The sequence below is a fragment of the Vulpes vulpes genome, chromosome 9, assembly GCF_048418805.1.
Source record: "Vulpes vulpes isolate BD-2025 chromosome 9, VulVul3, whole genome shotgun sequence".
Taxonomy (NCBI): domain Eukaryota; kingdom Metazoa; phylum Chordata; class Mammalia; order Carnivora; family Canidae; genus Vulpes; species Vulpes vulpes.
The window spans coordinates 67,668,624-67,683,701 of record NC_132788.1 but is presented as its reverse complement, the minus strand read 5'-3'; the positions used below and the strand labels follow the sequence as shown (position 1 = coordinate 67,683,701).

General features: G+C 36.0%; 1 protein-coding gene across 17 annotated transcripts in view; it reads left to right on the top strand.

Annotated features, from left to right (window-relative positions):
* Positions 1-15,078, top strand: part of CNTN4 (contactin 4) — a 909,482-nt gene that overhangs the window by 725,292 nt on the left and 169,112 nt on the right. For all 17 annotated transcript variants that reach the window (XR_011994334.1, XM_025984656.2, XM_072720378.1 and 14 more), the window contains one exon: positions 2,905-3,102. Coding sequence is in view for 16 of the 17 variants with exons in the window: in XM_025984656.2 (XP_025840441.1) it covers positions 2,905-3,102 (198 nt within the window). In the remaining variant the exon portion in view is untranslated. The remainder of the gene's footprint in view (positions 1-2,904; positions 3,103-15,078) is intronic.

Sequence of the window (15,078 nt, the reverse complement as noted above, 5' to 3'; positions counted from 1 at the left end):
CCAAATGAATGAGACCATATACTGTTTGATCCCTGGGTGGCTCAGCGGTTTAGTGTCTGCCTTTGGCCCAGGGCGCGATCCTGAAGTCCCGGGATCGAGTCCCACGTCGGGCTCCCGGCATGGAGCCTGCTTCTCCCTCTTCCCGTGTCTCTGCCTCTCTCTCTCTCTCTGTCATAAATAAAGAAATAAAGAAATAAATCCTTAAAAGAAAACGAATTTTTAAATAGCCAAACAACATGTTAATTGGGTATGTTTTGTTATTTTTACTTTTTTGTTATTTTTACTTTTAAAATGATTAACTTTTAATGATTCAGATGTGCTTATGAATCAGAGTGCTTTCACATAAGAATCCTCACTACTGAGACTCAACTACAGGAAACAAACTGAGTGTTACTGGAGGGGAGGGAGGGTGGGAGGATGGGGTAGACAGGTGATGGGCATTGAAGAGGGCACATGATGTAATGAGCACCTGGTGTTATATACAACTGATGAATCACTGAACTCTACCTCTAAAACTAATAATGTACTATATGTTAATTAATTTAATTTAAATTAAATTAAATTTATAAAAAGAATCCTCACAACCCACCTGCATCACATTTAATATTATTCTTGCTTGATGGGTTAAAGGTTGAAACTGAGAATGTTTAAATGAATTCCCTTATGTAATACAGGTTTGAATTTTAGTCTTTTTTTTAACTTCAATTAAAAAAATAACAAAGTAAATGTCTTTCTTTTTTTTTTTTTCTGATATCCATGGTCCATACAACTTTCTAGTTGCCTTGTCCCACAGGATTTAGAGGTTGCTATCACTGGCCACTAGTAACAATCTTGAAAAATGTCTTTAGAAAAAGAAAATAGTGTCATGTATTTGGTTACAACTCTCCTTGGAGAAATGTGGGTTGATTAATATTGTGCTGGTAAATTACTTTCTAACTTCTACATTGTGATTTTGGAGATACTAATTTATACTTAAAACTCTCCTATAGCTAATTAGGGGATAGACAGAGTTCTCCTCATTGTTCATATGAGAAAATAGAGATGCTCAGAGATTACTTGGTTTGCCCAAAACTCACATACCATACTGACTAAATAGTACACTGTACTGTGCTGTTTGTTTGTTGTTTGTTAAAATATCCTGGTTTGTTTTTTTTTTATGGAAAAACTACCATACCAATTGAGCTTCCTCATGACCTATTATAGGGACTTTACTCCCCCAGATTTTAATTTCTTGAGGAAGTGACTAGCTTGCTGGAAAGCACTTGCTTATTTATACTGAGTATCCTCTTGACATCAGCATGGGGTTACTTACAATTACAGGCACATGTGTAAATAAAATGATTAACTATTCTCATATAAACATAATTATATCTCTCTAAAATACTACATGTGGAAATGTTATAATCCAGTGATTTAGGGAAAGCAAAGCATTCCTTTGTATGTAAATAGTGGATTATTAAACCAGAATAGGTTTCCAGTTGTACGTTTGGTTATTGTGGTCAATTACGCTTAGGACTCATCTAAGTATTAAACAACAGAAGTGCCTTTTACAACAATTAGTGTTCTCTATAAAAAGCTGACATATTTCTGCCATTTCCAAGGACATCGCATTTGAACTTTTGCCAATGAGTCTATTAAAAGAGAGACATATAAGAATTCAGCTAACTAGTTCTAAAACCAGAGTCTTCTTTTGCATCTAATTGTTTCCCCCTCCCCCACCAAATTAATTTCTGAAGATAAAATGGGCACATTATCTATTCAGTGCCAGTGACTAGTATATCACTTTTCCAGCTTTGGACAAATCTAAAGATTACACTTTAAAGAGAGGAATCATGGAATGCCTGGAGATGAAGTTTGATTTCCTTGGAGCACAATAGTTTACTGCAGCAAATCATTTAAGCTCACTGTCATTTAGGATTCTTCTTTGAAATTAAAAGCATGGTATCACATGTTAATTCACAAAACATTTACCTAATTCTTAAGAAAACTTAGAAGTTGGAAACATACATTTTCAGATATGGCTACCTGTTGTACTTATCCCACTGGCACTCTACAGTGAATAAGTATCTGCAAAAAAGTTGCTCTTGGACTGCTATTTCATCCTCACTCTCTTATGAATATGATAAGTTTTTCAGCCAGCATTTTTAAATACACATTTACATTTGGGACCAGCCAACCAGTCAGTCAGTGTGTGCTTAGCAAGTATTTGCTGCAATATTAAACCACCATCTCACTCAAATAATGGAAAAATAGTTCAACCTCACCAAGTAAGAAAAGAGTAAGAATTAGCATTGATAATGTGAGGCATTGGGAGAAGACTAAATTGAGATTCAGGAATTATTCTGTCCCTAAGTAGGGCTACAAGTTTGGATAGTTACTTTGTTGCTCTGTGCCAAAGTTTCTCAGTTAATGGAAAACTATAAAATGCATTGAAAACCACAAAGTGCAATGCAAGTATGTGGCACTGTGATGCACTATAATGATTATTATCTATAAAATGAAAGAAGTGATCTAAATAGTTTTCAGGGTGGCTTCCAGCCTTACTATATCAAAATTATAGACTCCCTGGGTCTGTAATTTGAGCATTAGCTCAGTAAGCACTGTATGGTGCTTGGCACATGCTTAGTAAACTATAAATGCTCATTCCCTTAACTTAAAGAGGTTGGACTTCTTTTAATCAACTATCAGAATAACTTTTAGTTCTCTAGAAAATAAACCCTTATTGACTGACAGTATGAGTACAGGTAAAATGCTTAAGGGATTGTGATTACTTCTTATTTATATTTGGCAGGCTAAAAAAATCATTGGTCAACAGTATGAGTTTCTAACTTGACCATTTCTTTCATGTATACAGTATGTTCCAATGACGAAGACTATTTCTAATGATGATTCCTTTCCTTTCAGAGCTGAGCTATGCCTGGATCTTCAATGAATACCCTTCTTACCAGGATAATCGCCGGTTCGTTTCTCAAGAGACTGGGAATCTATATATTGCCAAAGTAGAAAAGTCTGATGTTGGAAATTACACCTGCGTGGTTACAAATACAGTGACAAACCATAAGGTCCTGGGGCCACCCACACCACTAATACTGAGAAATGATGGTGAGTTTCCTAAGGGATTTTGTTAATTCTGTTTTTGTGATCCCATATTGTATATGGAAAATTATATTATTGGCACACAAACTCTGATTGTCTAAATTAAATTTAAGAAAAGTTTAATGCTTTTTACATTTGGTACCTATGTTTTCTCCATTTGTGTAAGAAATAAACCCATGAATCCATTTTGGAAAACTAATTAGAAGTTTAATTGCTAATCTCAACAGGAATGGAATGTGGATTTAGGTAAGTATAAATAACAAAGGAATCTATTTCTTATTCTTTTTCACTTGAAATGTGTACATAGGCAGAATGAAGTAGAAGGTTGAACAACAACTCATTAATCAGTTCTATGTAATTTAGTATTCAGTGTCCAGAAAGAAGTTTTAAATTATCCAAATAATTTCTGGATTGATGATATTAATGACACAGCTCACACTGCAGGGAAATAGAGGAACATCAAGGCTTATTTGAGAAATACGTTTTAATTTCCAACAATTTTATAAAAATATTTCAAGAAAATTATGAATTTCACCTTAATTATCTAGATGGATGACATAACAGTGTATGGTAATTCACAATGTGCTATTCAAAGACAATCCTACTGAATTGTATACCAAACTCTAGTACCACTATGCCTTTTACCCACTGTATATGTATTCTGTTCCCTCTTCTTGAAATGTTTTTCCATCTCTGAGTCTCAGCCTTTCATTTGGTTAACTTATACTGGCCCTTTCCTTTTCTTCAAGTATATCATTTTCTTTAGGAAGTCATCTCTGTCTGAACTCCTCTCCACCCTACTGTGTCAGGTACCTTCTCTACGAAGTCCAATAAAGCCTATTACTGTACTCCCAAGAACTCTTCATTCCGTATCACAGTTACCAGTATATTTTCCTGTCTGTCTAACTATAAACCTGCTGTTTAGAAGCACCTGCAGTGCCTTGGTCACCAGTATATCTCCAGCACTTAGTGCAATAACTAGAACATAGATGATTCTTAATAAATATTGATTGAGTAAAAGAAAGCAAAGGCATAATTAAGTCTTTCAGAAATGGCTGATATAATGATTGAAGCAAGCCATGGTTTACAGGTTTAAGTGTCTATTCCTTCTAAATCCCTTTCCCATCAAGTACATATTACAACCTTCCATTGTGAACAGGAATTATTACACTTTTTGTACACGTGAGGAAACTGTCAAACAAGAATGTTAATAACAAGCATTCATTAGAAGCTTACTATTTCCTAGGTGCTCAGAATTTTACCAGGATTATTTCATTCAAACCTCAAGCAACTATATGAGGAATATCCTCTTTTATTTTTTATACATGAATGAACTGGAGCTCACACATGTCAAATAACAAATCCCAAAGCCACATGGCTAGCTAAAAACTCATGACTTCAAGATTCACACTTGGCTCCCATGTCCTATTGATTCTAGAGCCAATATCTTAACTTCTCACTCACTATGTTTCATTTCATTACACTATACCACCTTTTACCTTAATTTATACAAGAAAAATGTGGCAAATTCAAGCCTAGAACTCATATTTCTCTCCATATATGTTCTTCTTCCCCTCTGTACTGAAGGGACTTAGTACCCAAGTGGGGATGTGAATCTGAACCTCCCAGAACAGGATATTTGCAGACAAACCATCTCTGCAAAGAGGGTCTGGGCATCTTTATAACATAAACCATGCTATGGAATTTTTTAGCAAATACCATATATTTCAGTCATTTATTTATTCATACATTTAACATGTATCTATTTAGCACTTACTGTGTGACAGATGCTACTCTGAGTGCCAATGAGCAAGAACAATAGGGCCCTGTCTCATTGTACTGTATTCTCTAGGAGAACACTGATAAACATAAACAAAAAAACAAAAAAACAGTTATTTTAGAGAGTAATAAATAAGCCATATGATGAAATAGAAGCTCTGTGGAGTGGAATATCCACTTTAGGCAAGATTGTCTTGGAAAGCCTTTCTGAGGAGGTGACGTATGAGCTGAGACCTGAATGATAAGAAGTCAGCCCTATGATAATCAGAGGGAGGAGCAGTGCAGCTGCATTAACATCACATGCAAAGGCCCCAGGACCTGAAAAAAAACAGCATGTTCAGGAAGAAAAGAGAATGTGAACTTGGTTGGAGCATAGTGAGCAGGGTAAAGGATGTTTTGAGTTGAGGTTAAAAAGGAATCAGCAGCCAGATCATGTAGACCATGGGGAAGAGACTGGATTTTGTCTCAAGTACAATGAGAAGCCTTTAGAGGATTTTATTCAAGAGAATGGTGTATGTTTTTTTCAAAGTTTGCTTAGTTACTGTGTAGAATGGTCTTTAAATAAGTGAGAGTGGACACTGGATGTCCAACCGAAAGATTATTGCAATAATTCAGTTGGGAAATGACAGCAGCTTGAAGTAGGGAGTAGCAGTGGAGAATAGAGAAGTGGATGGCTGGAGGATACAGTTTGCAGGTAAAGCTGCCAGGACTTGCTGATGCACTGGAAGTAGGAGGTGTTGGAAGAAAATGCCAGGGATGACACATAGGTTTCTGGTGTCACAGCTGGGTTTATGGGAATGCCATTTACTGAAATGGTTTTACTGAACAGGTTTACAAGGAAAAATCTAGAGTATTATTTTAGTCATTGTTTGTAAAGCCAAAAGCATGACTTCCCTCTTGGCAATAGAAAGAATAATTTGTTTTGTGATTCTTGTCCGATCTCTCTATCGTAATACTCATCTGATGTTTTGACATGTGCTTATCAGCTTGCCTTCTTCTCCCACCTTGCTGAAACCCTGATCAAGCACAGGTCATTGGTTCATCCAACTTTGTTCTAGGGACCAGCACAGTGCTTGCCAGATGACAAATGTTAACGTAATATGTTGAAATAAGAGTACCTAGGTGGCTCAGTAGGTTGAGCCTGACCCTTTGACTCAGGTCATGATCCCAGGGTCCTGGGATCGAGCCCCACATCTGGCTCCTTGCTCAGTGGGGAGTCTGCTTCTCCCTCTCCCTACTGCCCCTCCCGTCTGCGTGTGCTTATGCTCTTTCTCAAATGAATAAATTAAAAAATATTTAAAAATATGTTGTAATAAGCTGAATTAAATTAAATAAAACTGAACATTTTATCAGTTTAAGGAGAAAAATAGGTGAAGGACCACTTTTTTCAAAAGTTCTTGATACTATCTCTCTAGACCTAAGGATGAAGAGCCTTTTGCAAAAGATGTGCTCCACTGGCATTTTGTACAGACTTATTTAAAAATAAATCCCTCTGACTGCTGCTTATAATGCACTTATGCCAAAATGTCTATTCAGTGGTAGTATTATCCATTCAGGTGTGTCAAGTCACAAATGTAATGAAATATTGATGATCTACTAAGACAGCCCAGGAGACATATTGCACACAGTTGCTAGAAGAAACAAAAATTCAGGAACATAAGAACTCCAGAATCATCACGGCACTTCAAGTTGCCAGCAACTTTGCCTTTTGCTTGGCTTTTAGATATATCTTGACTTGTCTAGTATATCTTCATCAAGATGACAAATGTTTTTTACTAGAATATTTTATCACAAAATTAGCAGAATAAAGATATCATTCTTCAGCAATTAATGCCCATTCATTCTTAATTTCCATGAGAGTTGCATGGTGAAAATTCATACTATGTCTTTCCCACTTAGGCTAGAGTACATAAAATGGATACTTGAACTATATTACTAAGCACAAAATAGGTTACTTAATTAGCTCTTGTCTGGAGGTAAGAGAAAAGGAGAAATATAAATCAAGAAGAGATTGCAAAATAAGGATGACATTCTTGCTAAAGTCTATTCTACAAGAATAAAATCAATAAAATTATCATTCTGCATGATCTTGTATTTAGCGACTGTATATTAGACTAATAAATGCAAGGTTGTATAGAATTTGTACAATCATTTTGTTAATTGAAGCTCTCTCAAAATTTCACATATCCCTTCTGCCTCTGAAATATGAATAAGCAAGACATCAGAGTCTATTGCCTGAAGTGAACTAATTACCATGGCTGGTCATTTTCCCTGCAAATTGCAGATGTAGTTTAAAGAACTAAATGTCCTCAATATTCAGGTTATTCCCTTGGAGTTTCAGCTAAGCAGTTCTGGACTGTGATTCATTATTTCCAGCCCAAAAGGCTACAGTGAGTCATAAAGAGTGAACAGTGAACATTGACTCAAGTCCTGATAGATATCAAATGTGATGTGTCCCGTGTTTATCCCACTGACCCTATTTACCCCTTGCCCCCAGCTCACCACAGTTTAGCAAGACTTTGGTACTTTATGTTCCCTTCCCACTCCCACGCTCTTCACATGGCTTACCCCTTCTTATATCTCAGATCGTTAGTGGAATGTAGGGCAGGATGGTTTGAGGTAAACCCTGAGTGAGACTCTGGAACCAGATTCCCAGGGTGGAATCCAGTCTTACCACTTATTAGCTGTGTGACTTTGGACATCACTTTAACCTCATTTCATTCCATTTTCTCATCAGTCAAGTGAGGATGACAGTACCTAGTTCAGAGGCTTATCTTTTGCGTTAAGTTAAAAAAGTGCTTTGATGAGTGACAAAATAAAATGCAGTGTCAGTAACCTCCTTACCTAGATATACTCAGCATACTCTATTTTTAAAAACAGATTACATAGTGTATAGATAATATTATCCTTGTTTTGTAAAATATATGTGGTGATGACAGAGAAAGCTGGAAACACTACTCTCCAAAATGCTAACAGTGTTAAACTTTGAAGTGTTTAACTTGCAGTGGTAAAATGTTTAATTCTTTTTTCTTCTATTTGCTTTGTTGTATTTTCTCATTTTTCTACACTGATTAGAAATATTTTGAGTTTTTAGGAAAACATTTGGTAAAGGTGGTAAAGGGTTATTTACAGATGGTCGGCACTTAGAAATCGTCCAACTTTATATCTTTATTCTTTGGGAAAGAAGAGAATTGAAGATCAGGGGAGTAAGATGAGGAAGCATCAGGATCAATTTCCCAGTGCTCTGTCACCATGCTACTTAAATGAGTTTCACAAAAGCTGTTTGGGACCCTACATTAATAGATTTACCTTGTTTCTTTCCCACTAGGAATTTTTTACTTTTTTTGTATTGATAGTTCTCCTAAATAACTTTATGTTGCCATGTAGTATTTACCTCTAGGAAGTATAAAATTGAGTTATTAGGCTAATGTGAGAAAATTTTTTATATCAGAGTTTTTCTAGATATTTTGAAATTTGCTTTGGAAAGAAAATATAATTTGTCATGTGGAAAGTACACCTGTTGCTTAGGTACCATGAAGAAAAAAAGATTTAATTGAGAAGAGTGTATCATAATTATTTTTATGACAGGTACTAAAGTAGTCTCAGGATCAATATTGGCCAACTGCTGGTTATTAATGATGATGAGTTTGTTCTATTATGAGCTTCCTACACAGATCTCAAAGAGTTGTCCCAAATTTCTATAAACAAAAGTAATAGAGCATTAAGTCCAAGAGAAATCATAGATTTAGATGATAGTTATAATGGCCATTTCTTCTGTCTTTTTCTGTCTTTAATTACTATCCCTGATGTCCTCTAAAGTGGCTAAAGAAGAGAAGAATTAGCAGATATTAGTACAGTCTTGGCAAAATGAGGTCATGTCCATGAGGATGTTTATGTACATTATATACACAGGTACATAATTGAGCAAGAGTTATTATTTAACCTTTGCCTTTTTCTCTGTTTTCCTTGAGGCTGGCTGGGGATTGATTTGGCAGTTGTTTTGCTTGTTAGAACTAAGACAAATTTTGAGCAGTTTACAGCCAGTGTCTGTCGATGGGTTTATGCTTTTGTATAGTGTGTGTTAAATATTATTGAATATTATCCCTAATTAGAATTCTAAATAGAGGGCAGCCCTGGTGGCTCAGCAGTTTAGCACCACCTTCAGCCCAGGATGGGATCCTGGAGACTGGGGATTGAGTCCCATGTCGGGCTCCTGCATGGAGTGGAGCCTGCTTCTCCCTCTGCCTGTGTCTCTGCCTCTCTCTCTCTCTCTCTCTCTCTCTCTCTCTCTCTCTCTCTATGTCTCTCATGCATAAAGAAATAAAATCTTAAAAAAAAAAAAGAATTCTAAATAGAAGAGATACTAAGGAACAGAGGGAAAGGGCTTTATCCTATGTTACAGTTCCAAAAGTTCTTTCTCTTTCTCCCCTTCTCTTATATATACATTTACAAACATATAGGTTATGTTGTGCAAATATACATATGTTTTATACACTAGATATATTGTTTTTGGAAATTAAAATGTAAACTTCACTTTTCTGAGTATTATACTTCCATTTAAAGTTATTTAAAATTTATGGTCATATATAACCAGAATAATTGGTGATATTTTTCTAAGTTCTCACCCATTTTTCTTGGCCTAATTTTATATAGCCATAAAAATGCTGAGTATGGTCGGCACTGAAGTATTTAGCATTCTCACCTGAAGTCAGGTTTAACCCAGTGGACAAGAGACTAGCTGACAGCCTTAGCTTCCTGCAGCTTCAGAGCAAGAGGGACAGAAACAGATGGGCTGGACATAGGGTTGAAAATGTGCCTGACTGGTACCAACCAGCTTTCTCTTTTTTGGTGTGGCCTCACCTGGAATGCAGTGAAACGGGGACAGGGCTAAAAGTCAAGAAGAAAAGAAGTCATGAAATCTGGGCTGTGGTCCCAGATCTGCCACTAATTCACATAACAAAAATCATACCATTTCTTTGGTTTTTCATTTTCTTAGCTATTAAAATGAGTGATTTGTATATCATATCCACGTTTAAATCTAGTTATCCTCTAGGATTCTAATCACAACTTTTCTACGTTACCTTACTCAAATCTTCATATTCACACAGGCCAAGGAATATCAGATGTTAATCAACGGATGCTATTCATTGGATCAGATTTCTTCCCAATGCTAAAAACTAATCCTAGCACAAAACTAGGTGTACTCACTCTTTCTGATCAAAAAGGGGCATTTGTGAGCCTTCACCTCTGTGACTATTAGTGGCTTAGAAGACTGCATTTCCCTTAAAGTTCCAAATTTAAGACCAAAGACTAAAAAATGGAAAGGATAAAACTAGAATATTATAGGGTATTCTATTATATTGATGCAGCATAATGTATTTTCCATTATGATATGTCATCAGTTTGTTGTAAACTTTTCTAATATTGCCTCAAGCTGGATTAGAACCTCAAGTGAGCATTAACAACCACTGTGTGTCTACATAAACAAAGCAGCTTTATTTGTTGGCTGCTTAATTAACCTCAGGGGATTGGATCAAAAACCCATTCATTAAGAAGATCTTTTTTTGATTGTAAACTTGATCTACAACCTTTTACTGATGTCCTAGCATTTAAACTAGCAAAATGACACTTCTACCTGGTGATGGGTAGAAATAAGTTCTTCACTTAGACATGTTTTTATGTTACTTAAGATCTAGAGTTTATACCAAAACACTTTGCTTTATTTTACTCTCACTTCTAATTGCAACTTTTGTGTGGCTTTGTCACAGCAATCATCTCTTGTTTTTAATTCTCTAACAACATCACAGTTGAGGATCTGTGGGCGTAAAACATGTTTTATGAGGAGAATATCTAAATGACTAAAGGATGTGAGATATTTTGCTAAACTGCCATTGCTAATCTGATTTAATAGTGTCTTAATGGCTCTGGATATTTTGAAGGCTTGACAAGCTTAGAAACTTGGCAGTCAGCTTTAGACCTCTAGCACAGTCATTCCATTTCAGGTCCATGGGGGCCAAAGGTCTTGGATGGTCATTTAGCTAGTCAGTTAGGAAACATCTGTTAAGTACCCGTTGTGTGTGGTACACTATGAAATAAAAAGATGTGATCTCAGCCCCTGGAAACCTACTGTCTTAGAGATTCCAAATTAATGAAAGGTCTAAAGTTTCATTCTTATTAGAATCACTGAATTGAGTTGCAGAAAACACATGTACAGACAGAGGGATTAGACATGAATAAGGGATGTGGAGGTGTTTAGCCTAAAATTGAGATGACATGGGGAATTCATTGGATTATGCATTTAACCAACAAATATTGAGTACCTGTTGTATACTTGTCACCAGGAAAGCAGAAGTCTTTCTGTGTATCACAGCTGACAGTCCAGCTGAGAAGCCTAACTGCCTGAGGCAGGAGTGGGGCATATTGGAGAAGAGTGAGGAAGTAAAAGCAGCTTCATTTAAGTCTCTTTTGTAAAAAGAGCCAACAAGGAGCAGGTGAAGGGTGCAGTGCCTTGGGTGGGAGGAAATCTGGCCTGATGCTGGGGAACAGCCTAAGCTTCCATCATGAGTTGAGGAAGGAAAAAAATTCCAGGCAATGTGTACCTTGTTTGTTTAAAACAGGAGTTGGCAGGCCAGTTCTGCCTGTGGCCTGTTTTTGTTAAAAAAAAAAAAAAAAAAAGTTTAACATTTTATCCATAGAAATGTTGGGTATTCTTAGTTAATTCCTAAATTCTCTGTAATTTTTGTTTCTATTGCAAATGGTTTCTTATTTTTAATCACATTCTCTAGTTAGTTATTGCTGATGTACAGAAATGCTATTTTTTTGTGTGAGTCAACATTTGGCAAGCTTGCTGAATTCTCTTGTTAGCTCTAATAGTTTGTCGATTCTATCAACTCTCTGAAACTTTGCTATTTTTCTCATTTCTTCTAAGGCAGAGGTCAGCCAAGTAGGGCTCATGGGCCATACTGCCAACTACTGTTTTTGTAAATAAAATTTTATTGGAACATAGCCATGTCCTTTTGTTTACATATTGTCTGTGGATGCTTTCCAGCTATATAATGGCAGAGTTAAGTTGTAGCAGAGACTGTATAGCTCACAAAACCTAAATAAAACCTTTGTTCTCTGTCACTTTATAGTAAAACTTTGCCAATCCCTGACAACATGATAACATCTTTAAATATATGAAGACTATCCATCAAAAGACTTGTTTTTTTTTTTTTTTTTGTGGCTCCAAAGACTTGAACTAGGACCAACATGTACAAATTAGAGGGAGAGAAAGTATATTGTTCAAGATAATATGAAGACCTTTTTAGTAGGCTGAATATAAAAGTACTTAATCACAGGAAGATGACAGCTGGCTTTCTTTCATCCAAAAGAAGATGACCTTATAATTAATTGTCCAAACTGGAAACTTAGCAAGTTACATAAGGATATCGGGTAAACCAGGACTATTTTAGTCAAGCATGGATGCATTCACTCTACCTTTATAGGAGATAGCATTCTGAAATGACTAAAGTTATCTCTGCACTTTAATTATTGAGAAGGAAGGAAGGAATTCAGATTTGAAGTTAAAACATGTTTATTTTCACATCCCACAGATTTCTGAGGATACCCTAAAACCCTAAATTTAAGGTTGTATAGCCTTCAGCTTCCTTACTCCTCTCTAGCACTGGCAGCGGCAGCAGGGTGGGGGGCTGTTGTTTGGATCGTTGTGGCCTCAAATTCAATGGAAATTCACCTATTGGAGGGTGTCTTATGGTAGAAGGGGACCTCGGATGGTACCCTAGACTTCACAATGTCTCCTTCAACCCAGAGGAAAACAAGTCTTTTTTTAAAAGAGCAAATTGTAAATTCAGCCAAAGGGATGTGTAGGACTAATGAGGTATTTCCAAATATTTTTAGCTTAATGAACTACACATCATATGACTTCATCCACAAGAAAATCATCTGGGAACTTTTCATAAGATGATTTTTGCCATTTTTTTAGTAGAAAATCCCACTCTGTGGAAGTGGGTAAAAGTGCCTTCTGTGGCTTAATTTAGCAAGCACAGGTTCCAGCTGAGGCAGGTGTTGGCAAAATGTTATGGCACTCAACTCTGCAAAGTGGCCTCTTTCTGCCAACACAGCACTCTGCAAATTGTAGTTAAACAAGCATGGTGTGTGACTGATTTCTCTTTCGTATTCTATAATTTGCCAGTTATTTTGTTAAATTCTATGTTCTTAATAGACATCATTGTCACCTTAATGATTTTTTTAGGTTTTTAAAGGGGGACAGTCATTGCCACAAGGTCATATACAGGGCTCAGGCTCTTGATGGGCATTGCAACCAGTAGGATTCCATTTCTAATACTCTTCCAGTGACTAGCCCACAGGAGAGTCTAGTATTACTATGTTGTACTCTTTGCTTTGGGCTTAACATGTCATGGTTACTACAGAAATTCTTGAAATATACTCCCTGGGCCAGAAGCTTCAACATCACTTGGGAAATAGTTAGAAATGCACATTCTCAGGCTCTATCTCAACTTCCTAAATCAGAAACTTAAGCCTTCCAAGGTGATTTTAAGTTTGAGAACTACTGGTTTAGAAAAAAATACCCTAGGAATTTCTAGCCACATCTTCCTCAGAAAGTCAGCTCTTTCAGTTATTCAGTGAACACTCATTGCCTGCATATGCCATGTTACCATGAAAGGCATTATAAAAGGGTGGCCTACAGGTGTCATGAAGATAATAATCAGATGTGGTTATCCACATTGTGCTAGGCATAGTACATGTCTTATGGTTGATTTTACATGAACACTTACTCAATTACTCCATCAGAATATAAATATAGAGCTAAGCCCTTGACTCCTGAGGACTCTAATATGTAGAATTTCAAGTACTTAACTTTCACTATTTGTTATGGTGGGTCTCTCATTTTAGAATGGAAAATATGGACATGCATTTTTATGAATTAAGACTTTTTTCTTTATTTTTAAAATTATAGGTATAAATGTCTGTAAAATTAAAAGCAAAAGCTGTCTCTGTAGACAAATTGTATCATAAATTAATGATATCATGCAAGAGAAAGGGAATATTACTGAGATGATGTATCCTGGTTGATTTTGACTATATGATATGCACTCCTTATTTTTACCTGCCTTGGTTGTGTGGACACAGCTAGGTCTTTATATCTTCTCACCTTTTAAATAGTTTGAAGATAGAAAACGAGTCTGGAGCAATTCCATCAGCAGCCTTTCTCTTTCTGCCTAATCATTCTGTAAATCACCAGAGCAGCTGTAGACCAATTAAGTTCAAAAGTGTACAGGTGGCCAGAGAAATGACTTGAAAAATGTACCTTGTTTTAAGAATACATTTGTACTCTTTTGTTCCATAAAAAAATAAAAACGGCAACAGCTTTTTAAATTTAATATAGAAAGTAAAGGCCAAAATAGTTAAAATGAAGTAAATAGTCAAATAAAAAATATATCTTCTGCCAGAAGTAACCAAACTAAATGAAACAATTTGCAAGTGCCCCCCCCCCAGTGTTATGTCATAATGTAGTTACAGAAAATTGCTTTCTTTATTTTTTATGACTTTAAGACTAGGACAATCTTTAAATATAATGAAAATTCTTTAAACATCATGAAAACCATACCATCCAATCTCTGATCCATATCTTTATGTCCTATAACTCTTGTTATAAATCCAGATCAATCTGTATTATTATTAGCTCTGTTACTTTAATTTCTATAGCTATAAATATAGATCAATGAGCATCAACCCAGAAATCATCCGTATGACCACCTAAACAACCTAGAGCTCATTTTAGAAAAAACCTGGTGTAAGTGAGTGAAGTCATCATACAAGAAGCTGTGATGCTGATACTTTAGAAATGACTTCCGTGCCTGGAAAGAAGTGCATGTCTGAGTTAATAGCTATTGTGTGTCATAGTATAAGGCCTATATTCTTCTATCTTTTCCTCTCTTCCACAAATCCCTGCTAATCATATTTTTTCTTCATATGCTTGGTACTGAACTAGGATTTGTGAGGGCCACAGGAAAAAAAAAATCAGAAGTATTTCCATTCCTCAAGGAAATGAAAGCACAAAGAAAGAGATAACATGTCTATAAATAGCTATAAAGATGATAGAAAACAGTAATGCTGTTTGAGAAGGGCCCAGGATTTTGTGTGTAAAATGACATTACTTATATGGCTGTAGTTTTTTAG